This window comes from Phycodurus eques, chromosome 14 (assembly GCF_024500275.1).
Source record: "Phycodurus eques isolate BA_2022a chromosome 14, UOR_Pequ_1.1, whole genome shotgun sequence".
Taxonomy (NCBI): Eukaryota; Metazoa; Chordata; class Actinopteri; order Syngnathiformes; family Syngnathidae; genus Phycodurus; species Phycodurus eques.
The window spans coordinates 20898433-20922437 of record NC_084538.1 but is presented as its reverse complement, the minus strand read 5'-3'; the positions used below and the strand labels follow the sequence as shown (position 1 = coordinate 20922437).

Here is a 24005-nt window from a genome sequence, read left to right as displayed (position 1 = left end):
AACACTGTACATGAAGATCAGCGGAAGGTGGCGAGTATGAGAAGCTGCGCCAAGTCTGCACCACACTTCGCCATACTCATACACCAGCGCAATCTGAAGGGCACCATAGCTCGGGAGATTACTTGAAAACAAGCGGGTGCCCCAAATTGGACCAGATTCACATGGTGTCGACCAACTTGGTAGCTGCCCATGCCTGGTATAAGAGGTCATCAGTTTTATGGTACATTATATGTGCTCAAAGTCCTTTGGAGTTCCAGTGTGTGAGATCACCTCTTCTCGGTGCAGACGAATCTGACACACTTCTGCTTCGTCCGGGTGCAGGGGACTTAAGGTGGCCAAGGCCACCTGGGCTCATGTTGTTTCCAGGAGTGTGCTCAGAGAAAACGTTGGGGGACTGAGGCATGTGTGTCCCAGTGCTGCCGTCCCAGGTTCTCCAGTAGGCTTTGCGGCTAGACTCGGGGGACAGATGCTGAGTCATGTTTTCAGATGAGTCCGGGGTGGCAGGGCCAGAGGCTGAAGCAAGGTAAAGGTCAAGATGTGTTAAGTATAGAACAGCCTTGGAAATGTCATAATGTGGAAAATAATGTTGGCTGAAGGAAAGTCAGGATGGAATGCATTGTAATCTCATGCTATTCTCAATTTTCAAATTCAGCGATTCACTTTTTTTTTCGCCACTGCAAAAATAGTTTGTTTGAATTCTGTGGAGTATATGGCATTTATTCCTATTGACCAATTTTCTTATGTGAACATAAATACAGAATTTACATAGTTGTTTGAGTCTTTAACAGTGTGCAGCACAGTATCTCCCCATATTTTTGTGCTCTTTCTTTAAGGCCCAAAGCTGTTGCCCAAACGTCATGTTCTTTCTAAGGCAAACCTCCTAGATAAGCTCAAAGAAGGAAAAAATTGCTCTGCATAATGGCATGAACAAGAGTACGGTACAGACATCCATACTATTCTGCAAAGTCTTCAACACTACCATGGAGACGTATAAAAACCTGTTCATCATGACGAAGAAGACTCAGCGAGATCAGCTGCCTATCACCAATTTCCTCAAGACCCATGAGAAAGCAGAATAAAAATATATGGCTCATCTCGAAGTATCTAACGAAGAACAGGAGGAGATGTAGCATAATTTCTCGTGTATGATGCGGACCCATGTATAATACGCAGCCCCAAAGTTGACCTCAAAATTCTGGAACACCCTTCTACCCATGTAAAATGCATTTTTACAATGAATGATTTTGCTTCTACCCATATGATCAAAACGAAGTATTATCTGTATTTTGTTAGTTTTTTAAAATAATTATTGGGAAGTTAAGCACTTTATTTGAACATGTATACTTACTCTTATTTTGAAAGTTCACAGCCCTACTTTTATTTAGTAAATGAGAAAACATTCAGTTGTGCTCATATGTTTGCCACATACAATTCTTTAAAGAAAAGATGAAGGGCCGGGCGAAACACATTTCATTGTATTTTAATGGGATTCAAATTAAACTTTCAAGCATTTCAGAAAAACATTATCATTAAATAAAACATAACGATAGAGAAATTAATGGTGGTTGTTGTTCAGTCATTAGTCGTATTTAAAAAAAAAAACAACAACAACAATATTTCACAAATTGTGAAATTTGTGAAATATACAAACCCCTGTCATATTGGAATGGAAGTGTATGCTACACCTTTTTCATAACCTCTAGGTGGCGGTGGCATATTAGAATAAAGTTGTACACCTTTCTCATAATCTCTCGGTGGCGGTGGCATATTGGAATGAAAGTGTACAGATTTTTGTTCATAACCTCTAGATGGTGGCATACATTTATAAAATATATATATAACATTCCCCCCCCCCAACTATGGAAAATGCGCCCTATTGACTTGAACAAAATGTGCATTATACACGAGAAATTACGGTAACTCCTCTGCTTTGCTGCGCATGTATGTCTTCATCATCATTCATTGGACTGTACGGCTAAATCATCACCGTTACAGCTGTGTGATATAAAAAAATTGTATATCCTGAAGCAGGTAATTTTATATCCTGATACCGATATCTATCCTGATTGAGGTTTTTCTTAAATATTACATGAAATCAATGGCAATTTTCTGTGCTCTTTTCTCAGTTCATTCATAAAATACATACAGCATTTTATATAGACTACACGCCAATAAAATGGAACAAAGATTAGTAAAAATAAAATAAAACCAATATCCAGTGGCCAAATAGTGTAAATACCATTAAAAAGATCTGGTAGTATAACCACTTTTTAAGGAATGTAGTAAAGTGCAAAGAATTTAAATAAATGCAACACAGTGCTTTAAGTAACATTCAAGTATGTTTACCATTTATCCAGTAAAAGTGCTAACAAATGAACTTTTAGGCCTGACTGTGATGTCTAAATCTGAAGATTAGGGACACTAAGGCTGCCACGATCTGTTGACTACTCACGACCAAGTGTACGATCAAAATGGTCGACAATTAATTCAACAGTTGATTTATTTATTTTTTAAAGCTTTGTTTTTCTATTCATTCTTCCCGCTTGCTCGCTTGTTGTGTTCCTCTTCTGGCCGGTGGCATGACGCACATTCACAATATTTGATATCCATGTCTTTCTAGTGATGCACATGCACAGTAGTAGTCATCTGGTGACGTACCCGCAAAAACCAAAGTTAACCGTTAGCATTAGCAACAGAGGGCTGAAGTTTGACATATTCACCAAAGATGCAAAGCAAAACCTGCGAGACAGCACGTGCCCTTTATGGTAGCACGACGATGACACACGAGCACCTAAAAAGGAATAACATTATGGCTTATTCAATTTCTGATGAAGAAGGACCATCATTTTGTTAAGCTATGAGCTGCTATCTGGCTAGTGAGCTGCTAATATTAGCATCAACGGCTGTGAGCTACCTGCTTGAAGCTGTAAACGTTAAGACCTTAAGGCTAACGATGAAGATTTGTGTTTGATACAACTTTATCATACTCTGTAGCTGGCCGGCTAGCGATGTGCTGAGCGCGCGGCCACTGGCCGGCAGCGTGCCTTAAGATCAGGATGTCTCCTGTGCACCCATAATATGGCCGAGGCGCTGCTCGAAGGAGAGGAGCGTTTCACTGTATTGCAATGCCCTCGCAAGTGGCCAAGGAGGTACCCAGTCGCGAATGTACTTTCAGTCGCTTTACTGAACTCGCGGCAACACAACATCACAAACATCGGAGCTGCTGTCCACCAAAACATGCGCTAATCTCGTCTTTTCCCCAGCTGACCTTTTCTTGTCGCTCACGTCACACTACTCACCCCTGCTCGCTCTCGTAAAGGCGTACACTCATAATTACATATACCATATGTACATAAAAAATAAATCATAACTTGTTCATTTCTCAATCCAATTACTTCTTTTTTCAATTTCAAATAATGTGCTATTAATACAGAACATCTGGAAAAAGAGCCCAAAACAATCTTGACAATGAAAGGTTATTTCCAGTTCACACACACACACACACACACACACACACACACACACACACACACACACTGGATCTATGATAGCTATTGATATATCGCACAGCTCTAATCATCATCATTTTGATCATAACGGAACTTCTCATTACAGTAATGCAATTAAGTTGAGAGAAATGTCAGCAATGTGTACATACGCTGTATTGTACGTGCCTAGCCGTAAGCAGTGTATTTTTAAGGGTATAGCAATGTTGTAAGATGTTTGTGTTTGAAATTACATGTATGTGTTTCTGGATCAGTTTGTGGAGTATTTTCAGTTTAAACTATTAATGTCGGCAATCAATTAGCCTATCCCAGCTGACTGTGGCCAAGAAGTAGGGTATACGCTGAACTGGTCGCCAGCCAATCGCAGGGCACATATAGACAAAAAAACATTCACACCCACATTGACACCTACGGGCAATTTGGAGTCATCAATTACGATACATGTTTTCAGAATGTGGGAGGAAACCGGAATACCCAGATAAAACCCACACAGGGACGGGGAGAACATGCAAACTCCACACAGGCGAGGCCGGATTTGAACCCGGGTCCTCAGAACTGAGAGGCACATGTGCTAACCAGTCGGTCATCGTGTAACCCATTACAAATTCACACAAGAAAATCTGTAGTGAATGGTTATTGTTTTATATATTTCAACTTCTAGTATGATTTCCCTAAACAACTTTTACAACAGTTAAAAGAGTACAAACCTCCAGATGCAACCTCACCTCTCACCAACACGAACTAATCAAGGTACCTGGCAGATTGATGGTCTGGTCTCCAAGGAAGAGGCGCCTGGCAATACTTCGGCGGTACCAGGCTCTTGGGAAGGCCAGAATCTCACTCAATCGTCTCATGTCATACTTAAAGGAAGCGGAGCCAATATCACAAACGGCTAAAGAGAAAATATAACAATTAAAACATGTTTTAGTACAAAAAAACTACTTCCTTCTGGTAGGTGCTATTGAACACTGCACACCAAAACCACAAGACAACGTCTTTCCCCTTGCCATTAACTTTTGACTAGTATGATCACTGTGACAATCAAATTTAGATGATTCTGATCAGCTCTTGTGCAAGTGAGCCAACAACGTACCTGAGATATTGATGAGGGTAGTGTCCATTTTACCACCTTTACCAGGAATGAAGCTTTCAATAAATGTCGGGCCTCCTGTACGCCTCATTCTTGATAAACTGACTTTTACGAACTCCAGGTTTATGCTCAAAGAGTCCTTTCTTCCTGTCACAGATGCTGGCTCCTCATCTACTGTACCTTCAGGACAAATAAATGTCGTTATGATGAACAATCAGGTCACAAGGTAATTTCTCCATAAGCTAAATGAATGAGAAAAATTAATGAGAGATAAAATTTGCCTGACACTGCATGCAACATTCGTTTATATAAAACAATTTTGCACCTTTCCTCCCCTTTCTTTGGTGTTCCTCTGTTCTTAGTCTTATTCTATTCATAATCTAAATCCTCCCTCTAGGCCATTTTTCAATAACACAACATTCTTTTTCACGGCTGCACGGATAACACACAATATACTCATGCAAGCACAACACCTCAATCCTCCCATTCTAATGGCACCCATTCCACCCTTTCTAAACTAAACCTTTTCCTCTTCCCCACTATGTAATGGTCAGTGTGTCATTCTCGATAGCACTTTCATTCTAGTCAAACAATAATTCCATCATTCTGTGTAGTTTAACCATCGCCTGTCCATTCCTCTCACCAAACAATACTGCTATCCTTATTTAAAGTCCAGGGTCCAAAATACTAAAAAAAAATGTGTATAGCAATTATTATTAAGCAAGCTGAGATTTGTGTAGCTATTCTTCAAAGCGCTGTTTTGCGCAGTAAGTTGAATAAAAGTTCCACTAAGTAATAAAACGATACCTAGTTTTATCCTTTTCAACCCTAGATTCATAAAACACTTTACTTCATATACCGAGACATATTTTGACCTATTGAACAAGTAATGTTATGTATAGAGAGAATTTCTGCCCTGTGGGAGAGCATAAATCATATTGTAGCAACCCTGCATATTGTTCATGAGTCTGTGGTTTCCGTTTGTACATGGGGCCATGACCGGTGGCAGCAAAGCAAATCTATTTATATAGCGCATTTTATACACAAAGTAACGCAATGTACTTCACATGATCAGAAGCATTTTAAATATAAATAGAAAAAGATTAAAAAAACCATTTAAAAACACAAAGAACAAATAAAATTTTAAACAATGTACAGTGCAGGAAAGATAATTTTCAAGTGGTAATGTTCTAAAAAGCATGAGAATTTTTTTTTTTAACCTGGACTTAAAGACATTGACAGTTGGGGCTCACTTCAATTCTATTGGCAACTTATTCCATTTGCCTGCAGCATAGCAGCTAAAAGCTGCTTTACCATGTTTGCTTTGGAAGCTGTGCTGTGTTATCTGACCTGAGTCGGCAGATCTCAGAGCCCCACTGTTTTCTTTATCCCGTTAGCATGTCTTTAATGTATTCAGGACCCAAATCATTTAGTGGTTTATAGACCAGAAGCAGAACTTTAAAGTCTATTCTAAAACTGAGTGGGAGCCAGTGTAGAGACTTTAAAATTGGAGTAATATGTTCTGATCTCTTTGTTCTGGTGAGAACCCGAGGTGGAGCATTCTGAATGAGCTGCAGCTGTTTAATGCTGTTTTGCACGATTCCAGTCAGAAGACCGTTATAAGAGATATAAGCATGGATGAGCTTCTCATGGTCTGCTTGGCACATGCAAGCCTTCACTCTGGATATGTTCTTCAGCTGGTAAAAGGCTGTTTGATTTGATATGACTGTTGAAAGTCAGGTGGGAGTCTATCAATACACCAAGGTTCCAGACTTGGTTGGTGGTCTATAAAGAGAGTGACTCCAGATATTTACTAACAACAATCCTCTTTTCTTTACTGCCAAAAACAATTCTCTCAATTGTGTTGTGGTTTTGACTCATCTAGTTATTTATCTGTTTTAGACAGTGACACAACATGTCAATTGTACTATAGTCATCTGGAAACTCTGCTAGATCTAACTGTTTGTCATCCGCATAGCTATGATACTCAATATTGAGGATCTGAAGAATTTGACCTAAGGGTAGCATAAGCAGGCTGAACAGAAGGGGTCCAATAACTGACCCTTGAGGGACCCCATATGTCACTGCCATTTGATGAGAGTGAAAATTTCCAATGGCTGCATGGACGCTTGTATGGGAAACGAAGGAGATGGACATTGGCTACCGTGCTAGTTCTTGTTTTGGCGTGATTACAGCCCACAGTAATCTTTTTGAGCTCATTAAAGAGTTTTTTGATAGCTCCCTGCTTTTTCTGATTGCTTCTGCAATGCTATACTATGTTGGTGCAGAGGTGAAGTCAACTGTTTGATTGAATTGAAAAATGCTAAATGTATGAAAAAGGTTTCTTTTTGTGCAATGTACTTCAGATGTCTTGCATTAAATTTATATTATAATAATAATAATATATAATTTATATTGTATTTATATTTAATGTATCCACTATTGCTACTGAAACAATGCAAATTGCCCCATCGTGGGACGAACTAAGGTTATCTTATATTACAAATATCGATTAATAATAATCCTTTTATTCTTGTCTTTTAACCTTGCCCTCGTTCTCAAGTGACATGTACAGTCATGTACTAATTCATTTCCGGTTTAGATGGGATCCTGTATGGCTGTGTCTTTACATTTTTAACTACAGAGATGGATTAATTTGCCTGTTATTTTGTTGTTCGAAGTTGGTTACTCACCGCGAAAACGTGGTTCCAGCCAGAGCAGTGACAAGTGTACTGTATCACCAGATCGCTTATTTCGGTGCTTGGCGTCTCTGTGTCATGATAGGTTATCAATTAGCACGGCTTTCCTGTCCTCCCTCTCATGATAACGATACTTGTAAGTGTAGCGTATTCGGTGCCATGGAGGAGATGATTCGTGACTTATAATGCATTAAGACCGGACGCAAAGAGAACTTTCACCTCAGAGGCTCAGTCGTCATGGGGTCGTAATAAAATAGCGTGCACCAAGCAGTCACCAGGAAAGCAGAGAGGTTGGGCGACTGTTCAATGTGGATGCATCCTTTTGTTTGTTTTTACAATATAGTGTCTATTTCATTGAATTCATTTTAGAAATTCCTACTCATTGTTATGGCTGGAATGAGTCAGCGTTCAGTGACTTCCATAACAAAATTGGGACGTTCCCTAATATTTGAGAGCTCTGCACCAATCAGCGATCACCTTTCTGTTTACATCTGCCTGCCACGCAGTTTTAATTTCCATTATCAATGCACGCTCTTTTTGTTGAGTTACAAGAAATAATAGGGTCAATCTTTGTTTTGAGAGCTTTTGACTGCTCAGAAAATTGGTTTTATTTACTGTAAAGTTTAAAAACATGCATTACGTATTTTAGCGATGGATATTGAGGAATGCATCGGCAAATACCTCGTTTTACAACGCATTTTGTGATGTCTTGAATACTTGAACTCACTCATTTACTGGGAAAAAAAAAATCAATCAGAAAATTGCAATTGGTCCAAAACTATGCCACTTACTTAATCTCAAGATGCCCTCACACCAGTCACATCAACCCTGCCCTACAGCTACTGACTACTTCAATGGGTGAAAATGACACCTTATTTATTAGGATCCTGCTCTTCAGCCGCTCAGCTCCGCACCTTAGGAACACTCTCCTTCATCACATTAGAAATGTAGACTCTCTCAATTAAATACACAAAACACAACTTTTTAACTTTTTTAGCGCTGGAGGAGTGGGGACAGAGCTTTGCTCAAGGGCACCTCAACAGTAGCCAGGAAGCAGACTAGCATCTCTCCAAGAACTAGTTGCCAATGTTTACATTTTGTCCGTAGCGGAAAATATAACGTGACCCACCGGTTGCAAAGCCAAAGTCCTAACAGATAACCTACTTCCACCCCAAACAGACTTATCTGTTATAATTGGTTTGTTTATACAATTATAAATTTTACTTGTATATTGTTTATTTCTATTATTTTGGTTCTTGTGTTGTACACTACTTTGCTGTACTTGTATTCTTCATTTTGTAGTTTTCAAATGTTATATTGCTCTGATCACCCTCTAAGGTGACCTTGAGTGACTTGAGAGGCACCTATAATGAAATGTATCACATTATCATCATCATAATCATCATCATTATTACCTAATGGGCTTGGGCCTGGGGGCAGGCCTGTGACAGCAGATTTCTGTTTTCCGGCGCCATAAGGGTGGAAGACATAGAGTGAGAAGTCAGACATGCAGGCAGTGAAGCTGAGACCCGAAGAGTTACTTGGGCCCCCGGTGAGGTCTGACTGACTACTGCTGTGGCGGCTTCTGCTCAGAGGGCTCCCCAGTAATGGAGAGGCTAGAGGTAGGAAGAGAGCAGAAATAATGAAGTTATTTTATATGGTTGCTGTATGACACTGTGGTACTTTGACTTAAGAATTTGCTCATTACTAGTTTTTTTTTTCCGATTGAATTGCCATTAATCTGTTGAAGTCCCCATAAATCACCACCATGTTTTGTTGTTTGTTTTTAATTTTAAAAAAAGGAGCCCTGAATTATAAAAATGTCTGAAAGCGTATCGGTGAATGCATTACAGAACCTTATATGCTCTATTTATTTATTCATTTATTTTTTTTACTTCACTTGTTTGCTTTGCAACACAAAGCAAACAAAATTACTAAGCGACAGCTCATTACTCGAAAAACAGTTCTAAGTAAAAGTATCACTGCAGTCAAAATGGAATGTGATTAGAATCTCAGACCTTTGGTAGGAGGTAGTTTGGGGATGTGCTGGCCAGGAGGAGTGGAGGAGGGTGGGTGCGACCCATCATTGGGATGAGCTCCAGTTGGGGTCTCTAATTCACCACGGTTAGAAGAGAAGACCAGGTCCAGTGACGGCAGTTTGAGCATACATTCAACTCTGGACATGGGCAGGCAGCTGAAGCGGATCTGAGAAGGCTGAAAACACAAACATTGAATATTAAATAGGAGAATTTATCTTATATTTATTTAGATTTTAAATGTGGGGGGAAAAAAATCTGTGAGTTCGCCTGTACCTGAACTCTGACATAGACGACCACATCCACCGGAAAAGAAGAATATGCTGATGCCGAAGAAGAAACTAGGGAGGTGGTCGATTCCTCGAGCTGGTCCACTGTTTCAAACTGACCCATGTCCTCTTCCTGGGCAGCCACAGCTGAAGGACCAGAAGAAAGATGAGCGCAGACATAAAGAACCTAATGTGTCCAATATGAGCTGTAATGAAAGCACAGTGGCAACCAAATGAGTATGGAATCACACTCGGGGAAACAAACCTGAATAGCTCCGTTCCACTGGAGTGATAGGAATGGTTTCCAGTGCTTTTTCCAAGAAATCAAGAAGACAAGGGCTGATGACCATTTCCTCTGGCAGAGTCTGGAGGGCCACCCAGGCATATAGCTTGGCTGTTTTCACCCCTCCACTGCCTTTACCTTTGGCTGTTGGCACACATTGGAGTTAAATACATTAAAAGTCAGTTCATGCATTTAAAGAAGAGAGGTCAACTTAACAGAAGTTGCCTCTTTCTTTCAAAATGCATGAGCCCATTTGATAAAAGAAGAGTGATGGATTAACGCCTTGAATCAAATAACTGCATCCAGCCGACGAAGAGGAACCACATGCAGATCTAAATCATCAAGTACAGAATGGCGTAGCACTTGAGTGTCAGAGGCTAGGGATGGCAGTAGGGCATGCAATTAAGAATGAGGGAACTCTCAATACCTGATGGGATAGGTGGGAGTGGGGGAGGTAAGAGCGAGTTAGTCTGGCTTTGGACAGCATTGGGAGGACCATTATCTTTCATACCATACAGCTTTGACTCTTTGGAAAGAGTACGCGGGAGGGAGGATCCACGCGAGGCGTTAGGGGATTCAGTCTTCAGGGTCTTGGAGTTATAGTGCAACTGGAATAGTGAAAAAGAGAGTTAATAATTCAAAATGTAAAATATATTACAAACAGAATGAATTTTGAATTGCTGTGGGAGAATCTGACCTTTACGTCTACTCCCGGAATGTAGAAAACTGTGGTCTCAAGGTCATTCGATTTGGTCTGCAGTGAGGAGGGACATTTCTTTCCAGCGAGAAGATGGGTAGTGGATGTGTATGTGGGCTGCAATTTTTTTTTCTTTGGAGGAGACTCCTGATCTAGACTCCTGAGGCTGCGATCACAGCTCCTATAAAACGAAGAGGCTGGTCATATGAAACGTCGATTACTGTACCATATTCATTTAAAAAAATCTGAATTAAAGGAAAAGTTCCAGCGTGATTAATTTCATTGCACCTCCTAAATGAAATTTCTTCATGCTCAGGTTGCTGAGTACTCTGATGAAGAACACACTTCCCGCTGTCTATTTCAACACGCACATCCAGCTCAAAGTCGATGTTTCTTTCTGTTGTTGCGCTGCCGAAGCTCCGACTGGCAGGTGTGCTCGGCCAACGCTCACTGAACAACTGACTCACAGCAGAAAAGCCTGATGACTTCCTGTGAGAACCTTGGCTAAAATGAAAGACCAAATAAATGGTTGAAGAAAAGCAGAAACACGACACGAAAGCAGAAATGAAATTATTATGGCAAAAATGTTAAGCAATTCTGGCAAGTGAAATGCAAGACATTAATGCCAAGTAATGAACAGTAAAAAGGGGGGGGGGGACATACAAAGGCCTTCGATAGCTCAGGGGTCTCTCGCGTTCAAACTCATCCTCCTTTTCTGATTCTTCAGAGGAAGACGAGGACAGGTCATCTCGCGGGACGTCATCGTGCTGGAAGGGAATTGTGGGTGAGAGAACAGCAGGGGTGCAAGGGGCACTGAATACTGAGCACTGGTCTCCGATTATGGATGAAGAATGAAGATGGCGCTGATCATGAGGATGGGATGGCTCATCAATGGTGACTGACAACAGGTCCATCTCTGACTCCTCAGGAAACTTCACAGAAGATCAGAAAGTCAGACTCAGTTGGGGACAGTTTACGTTGCACAAAGCGTTTCTTTCTTGGACACATCAGCTTAACTGCTGTGACGATGTAGCTGATGTCACAACTAGGAAGCAATCCTAGGATTTCGAGTTTTGCATCTATGAATCATTGATTTGCTAACTGAGCTAATACATAATTATACGCAATTTTAGTGAACTGATTAATGAATAGTAGCATGTTTGGATCCACCCTTCTCAAGGTAATGGTAACACTAGGAGTTGCTGCAAGGATATAATGTGGGTGTTGTCCTTTATTTATTTAGTTTTTTTTTTTTTAGTAGCACAGCAACGTGACAACTGAATTGCTGCTTGCTTGTTTAATAGTTCTTGAAAAGTGCAAAACCTGCTAAAATATTATATCAAGGGGAGCACCAATATTAAGACTTATCTTCATACATTATCAGTAAGCAATGCTAACATTAGTATGACAGGACTTTACTTATCATTTACTCATATTGTTTACCTTTACTTATTTGTTACCTTTACTTATTTGTCTTTCTCTCACTCCAAAAATTGACTCATAGCTGAGACATCAGTAATCAATGAGAACAATTGAAATCAGAATTGAAATTGACAAATGATACCCAAATCCTACAAGAAATGCACACCGCAAAGGAGATAGTGTTCTGTTACTTGGATGAACTATCCATCCATCCAGCCAGCCATCCATATGAGGCTGAATATTTAATTATTGTAGTTCAATATTTTGTACTTAACAGATGACATCCAAAGGCAGAACACTACCATCCCGCAACTGTTCTGAGTGGTCATGTGCTTTCAGTAGAATGGAAGAGCAGAGACAGCATGAGAAAGGAGATGAAGATGGCATGACACCCCTACTAGAGAAGAGTCAAAACAATGGAAACAAGTAAAGTAACTGGTAAACGTGATTTTAATGAATGCATTATGTAGCGTGAAGGTACCACTATGAACAGACTGAGCAATACTCTGGGCAAATTAATGACGAGGGATAGATCAACTGTTTTTGTCTGAAAATGCTAGATGCAGATGCTAATATTCTCATCACCTTTTAACTGTAAATGTTTTTAAATATCAAGAAAATATACAGCCTTACTGCACAACAGAAGGTAAGAGTTAATACCTTTAAGGAAGAATGTCAATGAGATACTGCAGCTTTTGCCCCCAGGTAATCACACTTTAGTGTTTTACTGTGATGCTGATGGCACCTATAATTTTTGGTAGGCTGTCTGCCTGAATATTTTTGGGTGTGAGAAAGGAGTAGTAGTAAGTACAGTAATTTCTCATATATAATACGCTTTTGAGTATAATGCACACCCCCAAAATTGAATCCAAAAATCAGGAAAACCCCTCTTCCTATGTATAATGACTTTCTATCATTGATATATTTATATGCAATAAATGTTACTGGTGATCTCCTCCTAATTTGTGTTTCTAATTAAGTCTGATCAGTATTATTATTAATACTAAGGATTGCTTATTTTTTACTAATTATATATTTCTGTGGCACACTCTAGTATTTAGCTTTAACACTGTGGCTTTACGGAGCTATTTTCCACCTCCCACGTGACCATTGACATGTCAGCTGGCTTTCACAATGTATTGAGAGGTCACATGCCCAGATAACACGTTCACTCCTGGTGCAATGCAATAAAAAAAAGGACAACAAAAGCTGCAGAGGGCGGATAAACATGCCTGAACTGTATTAACATTCACATTATTACGATTTACAGTATCGGGGGATTATCTGACATATAGAACAGCATTTTAACAACTACACAAGGCTAGGCACGCTGGGAAATCTTCTTATCGCGAGTTTGTATTGTTTGTTTTCACGACGACGACATTGTTGACGTCATCGTGGCGTCCTGGTGTCAAATGATTTCCCAGCATGCCTAGCGGTGTTGTATAGTTGTTAAAATGTTGTTTTAAGTCAGTTAGTTCCCTAATCCCATAAATAGTTGTAATAATGTGAGTGTTGATCGAGCTTGATTCCCCCTCTACATCTTTTGTTGTGTCTTAACTATTTTTTATTATCTTGCACCAGGGGGGGGGGGTTTCTGTAGCTTTCAGTACATTGTACAAGCCTCCAACTAGACAATGGTCATGTGGGAGTTGTAATATATCTCTATAAAGCCAAGGTGTTCAAACTAAACACGAGGGTGCGTCACAGAAATACATACTGTACATTAATACAAATCAAGCAATCAAAACTAAACTACTAAAGAACTAGTAAACTTTAGAAGAATAATAATACTGCAGTGTCAAAACTTTACACAAGGGTGCGTCACAGCCTTAATATTTACACACAATAAAGGAATAGATGAATTATAGTATTTTAAATTTGAACATAAATATGATTTAAACTGATAAATCACAAGATTTCAAACTAATTAATGACTTTTTTTAAACATCTACTCATATAGTCACTGTGAAGGAATTTTCTATCTTCTATTATACCTATGTATTAATGTGCACTATTTATGATTGAAGACTTTTATTTCAGAAAATAATGTGCATTATAAATGGGAAATTACAATAGTAGTGGTTCATGTGCTGACCATGCATAATTATTGCCAGAAATCAGCCATTTATTAGTTTGTAGCAAAGCCAGTTACGATCTTTAAACAGTTCCAAGACAAGATGAAAATACGTTGACTTCATAATGTAAATTTGATCTTGCCTTTATTTATTTTTTTTTTATTACAAGTATAATCATTTCTGCCTTTTTAAGAGTTTATCCACGTAAAACTAGGGACTAATTGGTATGCTGCACATTGACTGCAGAGCAGGGATTATACTTTGATTCATGAATAAATAAACATATCTCTGTTTGCTGCATGAAGTCACAACTAGCATGATAGCAAGTTATGCAAATCCACTCACACGGTTGTTCAAACATAATGTTTCTTAAATCCATCCTGATTGCTGAAGCCAGTATATCATCATCAAGTCTGGATTTTAAAAATCCCAACTGCATCAACAAAGCAGTCACAAAGGAGAAGAGGAAACTAAATTATTGTGTTATTCAGTGAGGCTTTGTTATTTTTATTTGTAAAAACTTAAATTTCAAAAGTATACCTTGAATACATCTCCTGGACTGACAGGTGCAATTGCAGACTCCAAACCCTGATTATTTAGATTCAATTGAACAGAAAAGTTTAAAAAAAATAAAAATAAAAAAGAGCTCATCCAAAATGTATAAAGAAAAATGTCTTGTGTGGGCTCAAGGATTTAAAGGTGAATGTATACCATCATCATCATTATATAAAACCATTACATTATGAAAATTGTATGTGGGACTGACATAAACATGGGATTACATGGGTCATGGGCACGTCCTAACGACGGTTTATTGATGTCACTCCATATGTCTGCAGTTTTACAAGATGGCCATGTAATAATTCTGCTGTGAACCCAATGTGTCGAATGGAGGCTTTCCTGATTGGCCATGACACATTAAATATTGTGAATGAATATACAGTGCCACCAGAGAGTATTCACACCCCTTCACCCTTTCCACATTTTTCTATGTTACAGACCTATTCTAAAGCTGATTTGAGTATAGTTTTCCTTTCAAAAAAAAAATCTACATAAAATATCCCATAACGACAAAGTGTAAACATATTTCAGACAGTAGTGCAAATTTATTGAAAATGTAAACATTTAAACATAATAGGTACATACGTATTCACACACTTGGCTTAGTATTTTGTTGAAGCACCTTTGGCAGCAATCACAAGCCTTCTTGGGTATGTCTCTACGGGCTTGGCACACCTGTTTTATAGCATTTTCTCCCATTCTTCTCTGCAGATCCTCTCAAGGTCAGTCAGGTTGGCTGGGGAGCTTCAGTGGACAGCCATTTTTACGTCTTTCCAGAGACGTTCGATTGGATTCAAGGCCGGGCTCTGGCAGGGCCACTCAAGGACATTCACAGGATGCTTCTGAAGCCACTCCTTTGTTATCTTGGCTGTGAGCTTTGGGTCATTGTCTTGTTGGAAGGTGAATTAACGCCTTAGTCTGAGTTCCAGAGCACTCTGGAGCAAGTTCTCTTGAATAATTTCTCTGTTTGGCAGCTGTCATCTTACCCTCTATGCGGACTAGTTGCACAGTCCCTGCAGCAGAAAACCAGCCCCACAGCATGATGCTGCCGCCACCATGCTTCACAGTCGGGATGGTGTTAGCCAGGTGATGAGCAGTGCCTCCTTCTTCTCCAGATATGACACTTGCAATTCAGGCCAAAATGTTTCTATTTTGGTCTCCTCAGACCAGAGAATTTTCTTTCTGTAGATCTGAGAATCCTTAAGGTGCCTTTTGGCCAACTCCAAACGAGCTGCCATTTGCCTTTTAGTGAGAAGTGGTTTCCGTCTGGCCACACTACCATAAAGGCCTGATTGGTGGAGTGGGTTAGCAATGGTTGACCTTCTGGATGGTTCTATCTCCGCAAGGGAACATTGGAGCGCCACCTTAATGACCATAGGGTTCTTTTTCACCTCTCTGACCAAGGCCCTTCTTCCCCGGTTACTCAGCTTGGTCGGACAGGCAGATCTAGGAAGGGTCCTGGTGGTTCCAAACTTCTTCCATTTCTGAATAATTGAGACAACAGTGCTTTTCAGGACCTTCAATGCTGATGAAATTATTTTGTAACCTTCCCCATATTTGTGCCGTAACACAATCTGGTCTTGGAGGTCTGCAGACAATTCCTTAGACTTCATTGGTTGGTTTCTGCTCTGATATGCACTGCCAACTATGAGACATTTTATAGACAGGTGTGTGACATTCCAAACGATGTTCAATCCACTGAATTTACCAGATGTGGACTCCATTCAAGTTGTAGAAGCATCTCAAGGATGATTAGTGTAAATCAGATGCCCCTGATATTAAGTTTGAGTGTCACAGCAAAGGGTGTGAATACCTATTATGTTTGAATGTTTAAATTTTTATAAATTTACACAAATGTCTGAAAATATTTTTTTACTTTGTCATTATGGGATATTTTATATATATATATATATATATATATATATATATATATATATATATATATATTTTTTTTTTTTTTAATTTTTTTTTTTAAAGGAAAACTATACTCAAATCAGTTTTCAAATAAATCTGTAACATAGCAAAATGTGGAAAACCTTAAGGGGTGTGAATACTTTCTGGTGGCACTCTACAACCTTAATGCACAGCCGAATAGATTTACTTAGAAACAACAACACTTTGCTTTCACATTTTCAAATCACGTACTGTATAAGTACAAAATATATCTGACAAACCTACAGAATACTGAAGGTGTATAAAGGATGCAGCTTTGTTCTGTTTTGGGTATAGTATGGACATAATGTAATGTTACCGGATCCTGGATGTTGAAAGTGACCCGTGGTCCAGGAGAGGATGCATCCACACGCACATCAGGGAAGTCATCCACATCTCCTATTCTGGAACTGCAAACAGTAAAGCGGCATAAAAAGTTGATAATCCAGTATTATGCAACACTACAATATTTTTTCACAATACACTTTGGGCCTGATTTGCTCAAGTTTTGCACATGCAAAAACGGGTGCGATGTAGAAGCTGATCTACTAACTGGGAGCACCTAGGATTACGTCAAACGGGTATTTATTGCCACACACTTAATTTTATGTGTTATGGGAGAGGTGCAGTGGCCGTCTGGCCTGTCCAAATTAAGAAGTGGATCACTTCCTACATAAAAACTTAAGCGATCCTGTTAAAGAGCAATATCTAGGAAACCTCATAGCTCTGCCAGGAATTCCATCACCCACTGTTGATATTAACACCAAGGAGCGCACCTGGAAGGAAGTCTAGGAAGTGGTTGCCGCAGCTAGAACCAGATGAGCGCCAGGACCCAGACACAAAGCTCCTGAGAACCCTCTGAAAATTTCTGCATATGATTTGGCGCAGAGGAACTGTTGCTGACCAGTGGAGGAAGGCGGAAGGGTTTTGGACACCCAGGGAAGATAATTCAACCACACTTGAGCAGTTCGGATCTATTTCACTTCTCAGTGTTAAGATACAGTGAGATTCTATACAGTGTTGTATCCAGAAGGTTGACAGATTTTCTCCTTAATAACACCATCACACCTCGCTTCAAAAAGCTTGAGTCCCCGGGATCCCTGGATGCCTAGAACACACCGGAGTTGTGCCACAACTGATGAGGCAAGCATGCGAGGAAAAGGGAGACCTTGTCGTGCTGTGGCTTGACCTTGCCCACGCATAAAGTCGATTCCCCACAAGTTGGTCGGGACAACCTTGGCCAGACACCACGTACTGAGAAAGATCATGGATCTCATCTTGAATTACTATGGGAACTTCATGCTTAGAGTCACTTCTGGGGATGTTACATCAGATTGGCACCGGCTCGAGAAGGGGATCATAACTGGATGTACTATCTCAGGGAGCCTCTTTGCCCTCGCCATGAATATGGTTGTTCAGACAGCGGCGTGCAGAGGCCCTGTGTTCAAGTCAGGCATACGGCAACCCACAATCAGAGCCTTTATGGATGACCTCTCTGTTAGCACCACATCAGTGCCAGGTGGAAGATGCTTACTCACATGGTCTTGGAAGAGATCCATCCCTTGGGCAAGAATGGGCTTCAAACCAGCAAAATCCAGGGCCATGGTCCTGAAGAAGGGAAAGGTGGCAGAGAAGTTCCGGTTCCTGCTGGATGGCACAGTAACCCCATCCATCACCAAGAAGCATGTCAAGAGCCTTGGCAAGGTCTTTGACTGCATCCTCAGGAACACTGCAGCAATTCAAACCATGAAGGAGCTGGAAAGGTGGCTCTCAGATGTCAAGGCATGGATTTACCAACATGGTGTCTTACCCCGAGCACTCTGCCCTCTGCTGGTATTACAAGGTAACCCTGTCAACAGTCAAGTCTCTGGAGAGGAAGATAACCACTGCCTTTGTAGATGGCTGGGGCTGAAACAGAGCAGTGTAGCACATTATGGGAAGACCAACAAGCTGCAGCTCCCCTCCAGTAGTCCTGATGAAGAGTTCAGGGTCTTGTCCACAAGAGATACCCTTCTCTCCCGGGACTCCAGGGACTCTAAAGTGGGATCAGCTGGCATCATGGTGCGAACAGGCATGAGGTAGAGGGCTCAGGAAGGCCTGGAATTGGCGTAGTCTAGGCTGAGACACAGAACTCTGGTAGACACAGTGGCAACAGGACCGGCTGGGTTGGGATTCTCCCACCCAACCTAGTTACGCCGAAGGTTCAGGGTAAGGACAAACGCCAGCTAGTTCTTAAAGATGTGCGGGCAGGGGTTGAGGCCGAGCGAACCAGCAAGATGGTCGGCATGCCACAGCAAGGAGCATGGGCTCAGTGGGAGGGGTGCTGGACAGGAAAATATCTTGGTCCGACATCTGGCAGGCAGAATCCCAGTGCATCAAGTTCTTGGTCCAAGTTGTGTATGATGTTCTACCAAGCCAAGCTAACATCCACCTCTGGGGGCATGAATGACTCTCGAACCCCCTCTGTGCTAGGAAATGCTCTCTTGAGTACATTCTAAGCAGCTGCCCGAAAGCCCTTGCAGAGGGCCGCAACAGGTGGAGGCATGACCATGTGCTGAAGCCAATTACCGAAGCCATCAATGCTGTGGCCAAGAACAACGACAAAGGTAACAGCAGAGCAAGAGGAACATGGCCTTTGTCAGGGCTGGAGAGAAGCCGCATTCACACCCAAAACCAATAGCCAGCTTCCTCGCCTCAGCATTGTACTGGGATTTGCAAGTGGACATGGGAAGCCAACTCAAGTTTCCAGACTATATAACATCAACATCATTGAGGGCGGATGTAGTGTTGTCATCATTTCTCTTTAAACATTTACATAATTTTTTTGTGTAAATTTTATGTGCAATTCATTTCAGTTTAATAATTATTTAAGTAGTTTTGTATTTTCACATATTTAAGCATATTGCTAATGTTCAAACTACATAATGTTACTTGGCTCACAATATTATTGAATATATTTTTAGGATTAAAACGGTCTTGTTTTTCATGAACACTTAGGCCTAGTACACTACTGTAATTTAACATTGGTCATTATGGTGGCATGTGGAGAGGTAAATAATTTTTAAGTGGTACTTGGTGTGAAAGGTTTGAGAACGACGACGCAATGTAAATCATTGTTTTGGTTAATAACTGTCTAAATACGATTAACGATTTCATATACAAACAAGATCAGGATTACAGAATCTAGATTTGAAGTCTTTAAAAAGGCCGACAACCATGATTCATCCCACTTGTATTTGTACCCATTCACGTGTTTAATTTGTATTCACCTTTTCTCCAAATTACCTTCAGCACGAGATTATGTTCTTAGTCACTTCTTTTGAACAAAATGCACTTGTGAGTTTATTTTAAAAGCAATGCAATTTAGCTTGGATTAAAGTGTCTGCTGAATGACTAATGAAGAAATGTCTCTGAAGCTCAAAATAAGGTTCGTCATCCGTCTGTCCGGTCCACCTGTCCATCCATCGATTTTGAGGCCCGACAAAGAACGGTCGGTCCAGTCTGTCCATCAATCCAATGATTTCGAAGCCCGACTAGGAACAGCTAATATTAATAGGCAGTTGGTGCTCAAAATGTCAGCACACTTTAAAAATGTATAATATGTACGGTAATATGTATAATAATATTCTAGACATGATTTATGTAAATGTTTATTAAATAGTCGTATGTTAATGTGTATATTTTATTTTACTGACTGCTTATAATCTTGTTTAAAATGTTTAATTCCTAATTATAACAATATACCATCTAAACAAGTATAATCTTATTAAAATAGGACAATTTATTACTTTTAATAAACAGATTAAATTAATATGGAACACAGTTGATGGACGCATGTAGAAGTAGTCCTCAACAACGCTTCCAGTTTCTCGTGTCCCATTTGGAAAATTAATTGGAAAAAATCAGATAACTCCAGATCTTCTAACAGCAGATAAATGCACTGAATTTGATTATTTTAGTGAAAAAATACAATCCATCAGGTTAAATATCAGCACAAATCAGCAAAATGATAAAATGATGCCCAGGAAAAACTCTATTACCAAAAAACTGTTGAGAAAATGGTTCAGCAACTCAAACCATCAAAGAGTTGAGCTTGACTTAATACAATCTGACTTTTTAAAAACTAGTGCAAAGTCTGTGCTAGCTGATTTGCAGCAAATAATCAACTCCTTACTCTAGTAAGGCGAGTTTCCTAAAGCTATTAAACCTCTTCTAAAACATAAAACGCTGGACGCTGCCATGTAAGCAAGCTATAGACCCATCTCAAATCAAGGGCAGCCTTGGCAGAGTCCAACACTCACCGGAAACTAGTCCGACTTACTGCCGGCAATGCGGCCCAAACTCTAACACTGGTCGTACAGGGACCGAACAGCCCGTATCAGGGGGTTCGGTACACCATACTCCCGAAGCACTCCCCACAGGACTCCCCGAGGGACACGGTCAAACGCCTTCTCCAAGTCCACAAAACACACGTAGACTGGTTGGGTGAACTCCAAGACACCCTCGAGGACCCTGCTGAGGGTGTAGAGCTGGTCCACTGTTCCACGGCCAGGACAAAAACCACACTGCTCCCCCGGAATCTCATCCACCCCCAGGGCCAGAGGAGCTTTTTAACCATTTCAGTGACTGCAACCCAAGAGATCGGAGAGGCCGCCTCAAAGATCCCAGACTCTGCTTCCTCATGGGAAGGCGTGTCGGTGGAATTGAGGACATCTTCGAAGTATTCTCCCCATTGACTCACAACGTCCCGAGTCGAGGTCAGCAGTGCCCCATCTCCACTATACGCAGTGTTGATGGTGCACTGCTTCCCCCTCCTAAAATGCCAGATGGTGGACCAGAATTTCCTCGAAGCTGTCCGGAAGTTATTCTCTATGGCCTCACCGAACTCCTCCCATGTCCCGAGTTTTTGCTTCAGCGACTACCAAAACTGCATTCCGCTTGGCCAGCCGGTACCCATCAGCTGCCTCAGGAGTCCCACAAGCCAAAAAGGCCCAATAGAGGCATCTCTCACCTCTGTGTTTTAAATGCTTATAAGCTGTTTTTTGTCTGTTTTTAAATGCTTTTAATCATGTAAAGCACACGGAGTTATATTGTGTATGAAATACGCTATTTAAATGAATTTGCTTTGCTTTATATGGTGGTTCACTTATTGCAAATCCAGTGTATTGCAGATATTTTTTTTGATGAGCAGTAAAGTGCAGTTACTCTTCTATAGATCTTTGGTTAAGTTTGCATTGCTGCCTATTTCACTATATTGTGGCAGCGATTACTCACATATGGACAAATAGGCTCTTTACTTTGCAGGAAAATAAACCTTACTGAGCAATCTCAACTCACACATTTGGTTGCTTAGTAATGTAGGAACATGCATGCCACTGGTTAACACACAAGCCAAAGTGAGAGTTTCATGAAATAAATTCCACAAATATTAAACTAGCGCGATGTACAGTACAGCTAATGCACACACTAATAACAATATGGAACTGGTTGGGCCAACAATATGGAACAAATGCAAGTCAAGACCAATGTTTTGCTTGATTTTCTACAACCTGTAGAAAAAAAAAAAGAGCACCGCAAGGAATTTTGCTGCAGCAAGTACCATGAATCTTTGCGCTGCCTACAACGCCGAGGCAACCACTTTGAGGCACAGTAAATGCCCCGTCCTTGCTAAGTCCACATGGGTTGACCTAAGCAGAGCACTCCTACCTTTTAAAGGCATGTGCTTGTGCAGTGTGGCTGGCGACCTCAAGTGGACAAATAAATAACTGCACCTCTAAAATATCACATATTGACATTGAACTGCATATATGAAACTGTACAATTTCTATAAACATGCAGTAAATAATTGGTTGCTACTTGGCGGATTTCGTCTATTGTGAGGGTATTGTGGAACTTGACCCCCGTGATAAACGAGGGATTACTGTACATTGATTAATTATGCCCATCCCGTCTCATTTTATAATAATTTGATTGAAGACTTCTCTTGCTCTTCATTACCTCTGTCTGTCCATCCTTTTGAGAGGTGGTCGACCTGCTGCTGCCGAGATGCTTTTGGAACGGTTGTTGCTTGGTTTGTAGCCAAGACCCCACTTATCTTTTAGAGAGGCCGCCTGAAGGGTTGGGGGTTAGAGGTGGGGTAATAAAGTCAGAAATACTTCTATCAAGGTATAAATGAGACATACACAATGTCATTCTTGAGGGGTGATTTTTTTATTAGTGAGGGGAGAGCTGCGGACAGAGTGTGGGTACAGATGAAAACTCACCCTCATACTGGAGCGACGCAGCTTCTTTCTGACATCTCTCCTGATGTCATTGACAGCCACAGACTCAAGCTGTTGATAACGCTGAATCTCCTGATTGATAGTGCCCTCACTTGCTCCCAATTTCCTAAGAATGCAGAGATTTCACTAAATTAAAGCTTTTAGAAGGGCATCTTTTACACATATAGTTTGTTCTGGTTGACTCACAAACTAAGTTTATGTCACACAAGCCCTTTATCATTCTACCCAAAGCTCAGATGTACAGTGTCTAGGGTGTGATCTTGATAAAGTGTAGAAGAACGACTCCTACTTGAGGTCGTCGATGACTTTGGCCTGCTCGTTTAACTCTCTGATGTCCACCACCCTCTTGGTAAACTTTCTGCCGCGCGCGTCAATCACCTGGTTCCCCATGACGAGCTGCCTTCTGGGATCAACTGCCTCCTGTTGGGACAATGGAATTTTACAAATGACAATGGCAGCAATTCAAACTGCAAACTCCCTTTGAATAAAAGTCCAGTCTGTGCCCAGTAGGTGCTTTAAATATGTGATTAAGGTATGTTATTAGTCTAGCGACAATTCAATCAAGATTGAGTATATTTTGTGTTATATAATAAAGGTACCGCCACCATCACCACTATACTCAAGGTAAAAGAGGGTGAAAAGTGAAGGATGATTTTCCCATGATTGATTTCCCAAGATTCTTACAAAGATTTATTTAATTTCACCCAGAATGAAATCTTAATAGAGGATGTCAGTAAGTGCAAATGCTAAGCAATGATACTTTGAAGCATGTTATACTACATTGCTCAGTATTTTCAGAATCCACAAGCCTCATTGGTCGACAGCAGGTGGCAGAAAGGTTGGCCATCTTGGAAGCGCTTTATTCAGCCCAAAGAAGAGTAAAACTATGGCTGGCTACATACACAAGCCCAGGAGAAAGGTCTTTGGGCCCTGGCACTGTCCGCTCGAAGGTGGGGAGAGGGACAGTTTAGGTAGTCGGCTGGAACAGATACACTCTGGGGTCTGGGACTGAGGCCCAGGATGTGGTTTACCAGGCGTTTCTTTAAAGTCAGCCGTGGGCTGAACTGGCTCTCTGGACTCTGCAGGGACATGGCAGGGACAAATGGATGGACAGGAAGAAGATTTGCCAAAGAAGCTATGTTTAAGTTAAT

General features: G+C 40.7%; 1 protein-coding gene across 1 annotated transcript in view; it reads right to left on the bottom strand.

The window, feature by feature from the left end:
• kiaa1109 (KIAA1109 ortholog) overlaps positions 1 to 24005 on the bottom strand; it is a 142092-nt gene that overhangs the window by 23419 nt on the left and 94668 nt on the right. Inside the window, 17 exon segments of the mRNA XM_061695387.1 lie at positions 271 to 513; positions 4261 to 4398; positions 4600 to 4776; positions 8711 to 8911; positions 9314 to 9509; positions 9608 to 9747; positions 9866 to 10027; positions 10311 to 10491; positions 10581 to 10761; positions 10869 to 11084; positions 11244 to 11512; positions 14621 to 14668; positions 16893 to 16983; positions 22571 to 22683; positions 22837 to 22960; positions 23144 to 23274; positions 23757 to 23933. Coding sequence (XP_061551371.1) covers positions 271 to 513; positions 4261 to 4398; positions 4600 to 4776; positions 8711 to 8911; positions 9314 to 9509; positions 9608 to 9747; positions 9866 to 10027; positions 10311 to 10491; positions 10581 to 10761; positions 10869 to 11084; positions 11244 to 11512; positions 14621 to 14668; positions 16893 to 16983; positions 22571 to 22683; positions 22837 to 22960; positions 23144 to 23274; positions 23757 to 23933 — 2788 coding nt within the window.